The 9,819-nt window shown below is 37.7% G+C and overlaps 1 protein-coding gene across 3 annotated transcripts in view; it reads right to left on the bottom strand.

Moving 5' to 3' along the window:
- Positions 1–9,819, bottom strand: part of RPS6KC1 (ribosomal protein S6 kinase, 52kDa, polypeptide 1) — a 205,992-nt gene that overhangs the window by 64,961 nt on the left and 131,212 nt on the right. For 2 of the 3 annotated variants that reach the window (XM_010853047.1, XM_010853049.1), the window contains one exon: positions 9,689–9,781. The exons of the other annotated variant lie outside the window; for it this stretch is intronic. In XM_010853047.1, the coding sequence (XP_010851349.1) occupies positions 9,689–9,781 (93 nt within the window). The remainder of the gene's footprint in view (positions 1–9,688; positions 9,782–9,819) is intronic. 3 annotated transcript variants of the gene reach the window in all.

Raw genomic sequence — 9,819 nt, 5'->3', positions numbered from 1 at the left:
TCCATACAAGACCACAGGAAAAACCGTAGCCTTGACTAGATGAACCTTTGTTGCCAAAGTAATGTCTCTGCTTTTGAATATGCTATCTAGGTTAGTCATAACTTTCCTTCCAAGGAGTAAACGTCTTTTAATTTCATGGCTGCAGTCACCATCTGTAGTGATTTTGGAGCCCAGAAAAATAAAGTCTGACACTGTTTCCACTGTTTCCCCATCTATTTCCCATGAAGTGGTGGGACTGGATGCCATGATCTTCGTTTTCTGAATGTTGAGCTTTAAGCCAACTTTTTCACTCTCCACTTTCACTTTCATCAAGAGGCTTTTGAGTTCCTCTTCACTTTCTGCCATAAGGGTGGTGTCATCTGCATATCTGAGGTTATTGATATTTCTCCCGGAGATCTTGATTCCAGCTTGTGTTTCTTCCAGTCCAGCATTTCTCATGATGTACTCTGCATATAAGTTAAATAAACAGGGTGACAATATACAGCCTTGATGAACTCCTTTTCCTATTTGGAACCAGTCTGTTGTTCCATGTCCAGTTCTAACTGTTGTTTCCTGACCTGCATACAAATTTCTCAAGAGGCAGAGCAGGTGGTCTGGTATTCCCATCTCTTTCAGAATTTTCCACAGTTTATTGTGATCCACACAGTCAAAGGCTTTGGCATAGTCAATAAAGCAGAAATAGATGTTTTTCTGGAACTCTCTTGCTTTTTCCATGATCCAGCGGATGTTGGCAATTTGATCTCTGGTTCCTCTGCCTTTTCTAAAACCAGTTTGAACATCAGGAAGTTCACGGTTCACATACTGCTGAAGCCTGGCTTGGAGAATTTTGAGCATTACTTTACTAGCATGTGAGATGAGTGCAATTGTGCGGTAGTTTGAGCATTCTTTGGCATTGCCTTTCTCTGGGATTGGAATGAAAATGGACCTTTTCCAGTCCTGTGGCCACTGCTGAGTTTTCCAAATTTGCTGGCATATTGAGTGCAGCACTTTCACAGCATCATCTTTCAGGATTTGGAATAGCTCAACTGGAATTCTATCACCTCCACTAGCTTTGTTAGTAGTGATGCTTTCTAACGCCCACTTACATACTGACCTGTATCTCTCCACTAGACTAAAAAGAAGAAACAAGTCCTATACAGCACCCAGCAGTGGCTGTCACATGTTGGCATTCAAAAGAAGCTTGTTAAATTAACAAATAAAAAAGCCTAAAGCTGAGCAGCCATTCAGTGGGGCACTACAGATGGGCCAGAAGATCTGTAATTCACTGGGTCAGATGACCTTAAAGTCCTTTCTAACCCTGAGCTTGTATATGCCAAGCCATTAGGAGGTAAAATGAAACTAGCTCCTTGATTCCAAAATTACTTAGGTTATCACATTATAAAACTGCCCATACAAATCTATCCCTAAAAACATATTAGATAATCATACTTTAAATACAAAAAGAATGAGTCCTTTAGAACAAAAAAATACTCTATTAATCTATTAACATTAATATCACAGGTAAAGAGTTTTGCAAGTATAGAATCCATTTTTATATATTCAATTATAGTTAAGATGTATGTTTCCAAGAGACAGAATAAGATATTAAAGTACTGAACATAATGAAACAACCCAAATGCATGTGTGTGTGTTTATCAAACATGTACAGGTATATTAGATGCCATTCTTTAAAGACGATATTACTAGCTATAATCAAAGTCTATTTTGATTTCATGTATAAAAACTGTGGCTAAACTACATGTCCTTCAACAATATGCATAAATTAGCTTGTGGTTATTAATGTTATCAGCACAATCCAACTCTTTTGTTAACTGTTCCTTAGCTTCTTGAAGCAGTTTTAGGTTCACAACAAAATTGAACAGAAAGTACAAAGCTTCCATACATCCCTCCTACCCCCAAACAGCCTACAAGCTCCACCATTGTGAACATCTTGCAGCAGTGGTACATTTGTTGAAACTGATGAACCTACGGTGACACATTATTATCACCCAGAGATCACAATTTAGAGTTCACTCTTGGTATTTCAGTGGTTTTTGAGAAATGTACAACATGTATCCACCATTATATCAAGCGGAATAGTTTCACTGCCCCTCAAAATTCTCTACCTGTTCATCCTTCCCTCCTCCTCCTGATTCCTTGTAATCACTGATCATTTCACTGTCTCCCTGACTTTGTGCCCTTTCCAGAATGTCATACACTTATAATCGTACAACACGTACCCTTTTCAGGTTTGTATCTTTTCCTTGTTTGGGATTCCCAGGTGGCACTAGTGGTAAGGAACCCACCTGCTAACGCAGGAGGAATCAGAGATGCAGGTTCAGTCCCTGGTTAGGAAGATCCTCTGGAGAGGAAATGAAAACCCACTCCAGTATATTTGTCTGGCATCCCATGGACAGAAGAACCTAGAGGGCTACAGTCCACGGGGTTGCAAAGAGTCTGATGCAGGCAGCACGCACATCTTTCACTGAGAGATATGCATTTAAAGTTCCTCCATGTCTTCACAGTTTGATAGCCCATTTCTTTTAAGCGCTGAATAATTTTCCATTGTCTAGATGTACCACAGTTTATGCATCCCATGAAAGGCATCTGGTTGCTTCCAACTTTTGGCAATTATGAATAAAGCTCTTATAAACATACACATGTAGACTTTTGTGTGGATGTTAACTTTTCGACTCATTTGAGTAAATAACTAATAAGCACAATTGCTGGATTATATAGTAAAAGTATGTTTAGTTTGGTAAAAATCTGTCAAATGTCTTCCAAAGTGGCTGCACCGTTTTGTAATCCCAGCCAGCAATGAATGAGAGTCCCTGTTGTTTCACATCATCGCCCGCATTTGGTGTTGTCAGCGTTTCAGATTTTGGCCATTCTAATGGCTTCCCTGGTGGCTCAGCAGTAAAGAATCTGCCTGTAATCCAGGAGACTTGTAGGAGACACGGGTTTGATTACTGGGTCGGGTCAGGAAGATCCCCTAGAGAAGAAAATGGCAGCCCACTCCAGTATTCTTGCCTTGGAAATCCCAGGGACAGAGCAACCTGGCAGGCTACATTCCACAGGGTCACAAAGAGTCCCACATGACTGGGCAACTCAACAACAAGTATCTAGAGATATTTCATACATCATTCCCTGGTGATGTATGATGTGCAATATCTTTTCATATGCTTACTTGCCATCTGTATACTTCCTTTGGTGAGGTTCCTATTAAGGTCTTCAGCCCATTTTTAATTGGTTTGTTCATTTTCTTATTGTTAGGTTTTAAAAGTTCTTTGTATATTCTGGATAACATTCCTTATCATATATGCTTTTACAAATATTTTTTCCCAGTCTATAACTTGTCTTCATTATCTTGACAGTATCTTTCATAGAGGAGAAGTTTTTAATTTTGATGATGTCCAGCTTATCAAATATTTCACGGATCACGTCTTTGGTGTTATATCTAAAAAGTCACTGCCATACCCAAGGTTATCTAGATTTTCTCCTATGTTGTATTCTAAGGCTTTTATACCTTTGTGTTTTTCTCTAGGTCTATGATCCACTTTGAGTTAATTTTTTTCAATGTGTCTGTGTCTAGGGCCCCTTTAAGGCCTGTGTCTCGGCCCCTTTAAGGTCTGTGTCTAGGGCCCCTTTAAGGTCTGTGTCTCGGGCCCCTTTAAGGCCTGTGTCTCGGCCCCTTTAAGGTCTGTGTCTAGGCTCGGGCCCCTTTCTTCACGTGAATGTCCACTGGCTTTGGTGCTTCAGTACCATCTGCTGATGCAACTATCTTTTCTCCATGGTACTGCCTTTACTCCTTTATCAAAGACCACTAGACTATATTCATGTAGATCTATTTCCAAACTCTATTCTGTTCCATTTATCTGTCTATTCTTTCACCAATCCCACCCCACTGTCTTGATTTCGATAGCTTTACAGAAAGTCTTAAACTCAGGTAGAATTACTTCTCTGAATTTGTTCTTTTCCTTCAATATTATATTTTCTGGAACATCTGTCCCTTTATAAAAACTTTAGAATCGTTCTCTCAATATCCACAAAATAATTTGCTGTGATTTTGACTGAGACTGTACTAAATGTATAAATTAAGCAGGGAAGAACTGACATCTTGACGATAACGAACCACCCTACATATGAACATGGAATATCTCGCCACTTATTTAGCTCTTCCTTAATTTTTTTCATTAGAGTTTTATAGTTTTCCTCATATACAGTTGCATATATTTTGTTAGATTTATGTCTAAGTATTTCATTTTTTTGGAAGTGCTGATATACGTGATATTGAGTTTTTAAATCCCCCTTGTTCACTGCTGGTATATAAGAAAGTGATGGACTTTTATACATTAACCATGTATCATGCAGCCTTCCTATAATAGTTTATTTTTTGGTGCATTTTTCATATAGACAATCATGTCACCTTCAAATGAAGTTTTCTTTCTTCCTTTCCAGTTTTTGTATCTTTATTTCCTTTTCTTACCTTACTGCAATCGTGAGAACTTTCAGTAGGATGCTGAAAAGGAGGGATGAGAAAGGACATCCTTGCCTTGATCACGATCTTAGAGGGAAACTTGAAGATTCTCAGCATTAAAGATGATGCAAACTATAGGAGCTCTGTAAAAGCGCATTATCAAGTTGAGACATTTTCCCTCGATTCCTAATTTGCTGAGAGTTTTTATCATGAATGGGTACTGGATTATGCCATATGCTTTTTCATAGTCAATTGAGAGGATGATGTGATTTTTCTTCTTTAGCTTGTAGGTATGCTGGATAACATTAATTGACTTTGAAATATCAAACCAGCCTTGCACACATGGGATAAATACCATTTGGTCACAGGACATAGCTCTTTCTATACATTATTAGATTCAAAATTCCTAATATTTTTGTTAGGCTTTTTATACTATGTTTATGAGAGATACTGGTCTATAACTTTCATTTCTAGTAATATCTTTACTTCTGTTGTTAAGCTAACACTGGCCTCAGTGATTGAGTTAGAAAGTATGACCACTGCTTCGATCTTCTAGAAGAAATTATAGAATTGGTTCAATCTCTTCCCTAAATGTTGGTGGGATTCACCAGTGAATCCATCTAGGCTTGATACTTTCGACTTTAGAAGCTTATTAATTATTGGTTCAATTTTTTTTTAATAGATATAGACCTACTCAGATTGAATATTTCTTGTGTGAGTTTCAGCAGACTATGTCTTTCAAGGAACCGGTCCATTTCATCTAGATTATTAACTTTGTGTGCACAGCATTTTTCACAGTATTCCCTTAATACTTTTTTAAGGTTTATGCCTAAAGTGAGGTTCTCTCTTACGTCTCTGATCTTAAAAATTTGTATCTTTTCTCTTTTTTTATTAGTTAACCTAGATAAAAGCTTCTTGACTTTTTAACAGAACCAGGTTTGGGTTTTGTTGATTTTCTTTTTTGATTTCCTGTTTTCAATTCTTATGATTTCTGCCTTAATTTTTATTATTTCTTTTCTTCTGCCTGTGCATGCCTGCTAAGTCGCTTCAGTCGTGTCTGACTGTTTGCAATCCCATGGACTGTAGTCCACCAGGCTCTTCTGCCCTGGAATTCTCCAGGCAAGAATACTGGAGTGGGTTGCCATGCATTCCTCCAGGGAATCTTCCTGACCTGGGGATAGAACTCATGTCTCTTACATCTCCTGCACTGGCAAGAGGGTTCTTTACCACTAGTGCTACCTGGGAAGACCCAGTGTTAGTCACTCAGTCATGTCCAACTCTTTGCAATCCCATGGACTATAATCCGCCAAGCTGCTCTGTCCACGGAATTCTCCGAGCAAGAATAATGGAGCAGGTAGCCATTCCCTTCTCCAGGGGATCTTCCCAACCCAGGGATCGAACTTGGGTCTCTTGCATTGCATGTGGATTCCTGAATCCATGCCTGGTGGACCACAGTTCATGGGGTTGCAAAGAGTTGGACATGATTGGGCGACTCCCTATTTATTTTGCTCTTCTTTTTCTCATTTCCTAGGATGGAAACTTAGATAATTGACTTTAGATCTTTCTTCAATTTTAATATATGCATTCAATGCTGTCAATTTCCTTCTAAGCACCACTTTCACTACATCTCACAAATGTGAATTGTTTATTTCTCCTTTCAGCTTTATCAGTTTTCTGAATGTGCACATCAGTATACTACTACTAATATACCAAACTTATATACGGTGAATGCATGTCTAGGGCCGCTACATGCTCTTAGTGGATTAACCCTTTTATCATTATATAATTTTCCTGTCTCCGGTTAATTTTCTTTGCTCTGAAGCCAATTTTTACATTTTCTGTTTGTTCTCTTTGTTTTTTCTATTCTCTTTTTCTTGCCTTCCTGTGGGTTACTTGAATGCTTTTCAGAATTGCATTGGGTTTATCTAGAGTGTTTTTTAGTGTATCTCTCTCTACTCTAGCCATCAGATACAAATTACATCGCTGCCTACTGGTGGCATCATTTTACCATTTCAAATGAAGTGCAGAAACCTTACATTCCTTTATACGCCTTCATTTATAATTATCTTAACTATTTTCTCTTCACACTTTTAGAACTACATCAGGCCCTCATGAAGCAGGCCACCCAGGGCTGGTGCTCTGTGACAAGCTGGAGGGAGGGGGCAGGGCGGAGTGGGAGGACGGGGGGACACAGGTATACCTGTGGCCCATTCATGCTGATGTATGGCAAAAGCCATCACAATACTGTAAAGTAATTATCCTCCAATTAAAATAAATAAATGATTTTTTTTTAAAAGAACTACATCAGACAGGATACTTTCTGTTCAACCATAAAACAACTTAGAATACTCCAGAGGGAAAGGAAAACATCCACTCGTATTTCAGTCTTTTGTTCTTTCTTCCTTCTTAATATTTTAGAATTCCTGCTTTTATTATTTCCTTTCTGTTCAGAGAACTTACTTAAGCTATTCTCTCACAGCAGATTATCAAGTGGCAAATTCCCTTAGCGTTGCTTCATCCTTTTCTTCTTGAACGCTGTTTTTCAGGACACAGAAACGGGGCTGGCGGTTCTTCAGCACTCCAGTGCTGTGCCACGTCCGCACGGCCTTGATGGTTTCTGGTGAGAAATCCACTGCCATTTGAACTGTTTCTCCTCAAGAAGTAAAGTGTTGCTTTCCTTGCACCGCGTTAAAATGAAAGATTTTCCAATCCCAGTTAAAGAACAGAAAGTCACTTACTCCTCTTTGAATTCTAGACCAAGACACAACGACGTAATTATTGTCCCTCTGGTTAAGGACATCTGAGCATCTTGAACCACGATACTAGATGGCAGTCTCACGTTATACCAGTAGGTGTCACTCTACATATGATGCATTAAAAGTCACCTAAGTCTCAATTGCATCCCTTCAACAAATATTGACCAAGTGTCCATTATGTGCCAGGCATGATTCTGGATGCTGATATTATAAAGGTGAACAAGAAAGACATGACCTTATTTCCATGAAGCTCACAGTCTAGATATTAATGAACAAATCTGCTTTACTTGTTTTCATTATAAAAGTCTGTCAAATTCTATTCCAAAGGAAATTTTATTTTCCTAAGTTATTAGAGAATAACATTTAAAATAGCTCTTAAAGAACATATAATAATTAAACAGAATTAGAGAATCTATGTTCAGTACAGGTGAGATTGGGGCTTCCCTGGTGGCTCAGTGGTAAAAAATCCACCTGCCAATGCAGAAGACACGGGTTCGAGCTCTGGGTCAGGAAGAGCCCCTGGAGGAGGAAATGGTAACCCACTCCAGTATTCTTGCCTGGGAAATCCCATGCACAGAGGAGCCTAGTGGGCTACAGTCCATGGGGCTGCAGAAGAGTTGGACACAACTTAGCAACTAAACAACAGGTGAGATTAATGTATCCAGTTTATTTTCTAGAATTGACACAACACTTCTCTCCCAAACTTTTAAGTTTCTAAAACCCAAATATTAGGTACCCTTCATTACAATGGAGAATTAATCTTAAAAAAAATTCAAAGTTTTTTAAAATCCACCTATTCATGTTTTTACAAGAGACTATTACAAATTTTTAAAGATTATTTGCAAAGTTTATTAATTCCAAAGTACAGATTTCTTTATTTCTACTTAGAAAAGTTAAAACGTCCACTTCTAAACACCAACATACTCCCCCAGTTAAGAGAACAAAGATAATAGTGAATTATCATTCTCAGCATAGAACTTAGGGATTCCTCCACTGTCAACACCCTTATTTGGATAAACATGTGAGACTCATAGCTATTACCAGGACTTAAAGGTGACCTGCTCATGGTTAAGAGTCGAGCAATGAAAGGTCATATTTGTCAAAATAAACAGATCTAAGACAGGGAGCAGACACGGTACCTCAAAAAAGTATATTTGCCTGCACAGAAATCCAAGAACTTTTAATTAATCCAAGAAATATTTAACTGCTATTTTACTTCTCTGAATTCTCAAACAGAATTTTCTCTAATCTGGGAAGGCTAGAAAAAAATATGGTTAAGGAAATATTTCAGGATCAAAAGTTCTATTGCTTAGAATTCTTTAACTTCAAAATTCAGTCAAATAAATTTCTCTGAGACAAACTGATGCTGATAAGAATTTTAAAAGACCACAACATCTTCATGTAATATCTAACCTAATATTCCTTTTGAAATACCTCAAACTCTTAGTTACTATTCAAATTACCTGAAATATATTCCACATTATTCAACTTTAGCTTAGAGTCACACACATACTTTAGAACACAAGAAGCAGTGAATGAATGCGAAGTTATGAATAAACACTAAGGTGCTTCATAAAGGATTGACTGACATTAAAAAGATTAAATTAATTTATATCTAATATTAAGGCATTTTCTTTTCACTTTTAAAGGTATTAAAATAGTGGTGGTTGACCAAAAATATTTAAAACTGGCTTAGTGGGTATGATTTTACAATTATTCAAAAGCTTTCTGACGCCCCAGCACTGTTGTTTGGCATATCTGAGATATCTGATGCTATCGCAGTACTTGGATTTCAAATATAAAAATATGAGTGTGTAAAAGGGGATTTAGTGTACAGGGAAAAAACCACAGCTCTTGGTGTTACAATGATCCTGGTTTGAATTCCAGTACTACCTCAAATAGTTCTATGTGACTCTGAGGGCAAGTTATTTAAACTGTTCTAAACATCACTTTTCCACCAAGATGCAAATAACAGGGCTGAAAAAGGATTATGCTGTTTATACTGTAAACATACATAAAACATTGTATTATGTTGTTTATATTACATAAAATGCCTAATACACAGTCTGATACATAGTAGGTACTCAAGAAACAGTATTTATTAGGAGAGCACCATTCTTTTTAACCACTAGACTGACTATACCAGTTAATGCTGAACAACTACTGACTCACTAGTTTTTGTAACTAACATACAGTATCTTTACTGCTATAACAGGTTTATAAAATCAAACTCTTTACTAGACTGAATGCCAACAAATAAGCACCTTCTCCTTTAACATAACATATTTTGCGTGACCTTACACGAACTGCTTAGATAAAAGCTTTTTCTTTTCTGCTTTTGTTATTTTAAAGTGCAGATGCATTTGAGTCATTTTCTCCTTTTGTTTCATATCCTTAAGATCCAAAGCTTCAAAGACATAATGTCAGCATGCAGTCGATTTATTACTGAACTCTTGAAGAGACACTGAAGAATTACCTTGTCAATCACCCCAAGGACTCTGAAGGCCTTCAGCTCCTCGGCAGGGCTCCTTAGGTTCCAAGGGGGCCTTGAACTTAGTGATCCTGGAGGCTAATGGAAGATATCAAAGATTACACATCAATCAGGGA

Source organism: Bison bison, unplaced genomic scaffold (genome assembly GCF_000754665.1).
Source record: "Bison bison bison isolate TAMUID 2011002044 unplaced genomic scaffold, Bison_UMD1.0 scf7180017864322, whole genome shotgun sequence".
NCBI lineage: Eukaryota > Metazoa > Chordata > Mammalia > Artiodactyla > Bovidae > Bison > Bison bison.
This window is presented reverse-complemented; position numbering and strand designations above follow the sequence as displayed.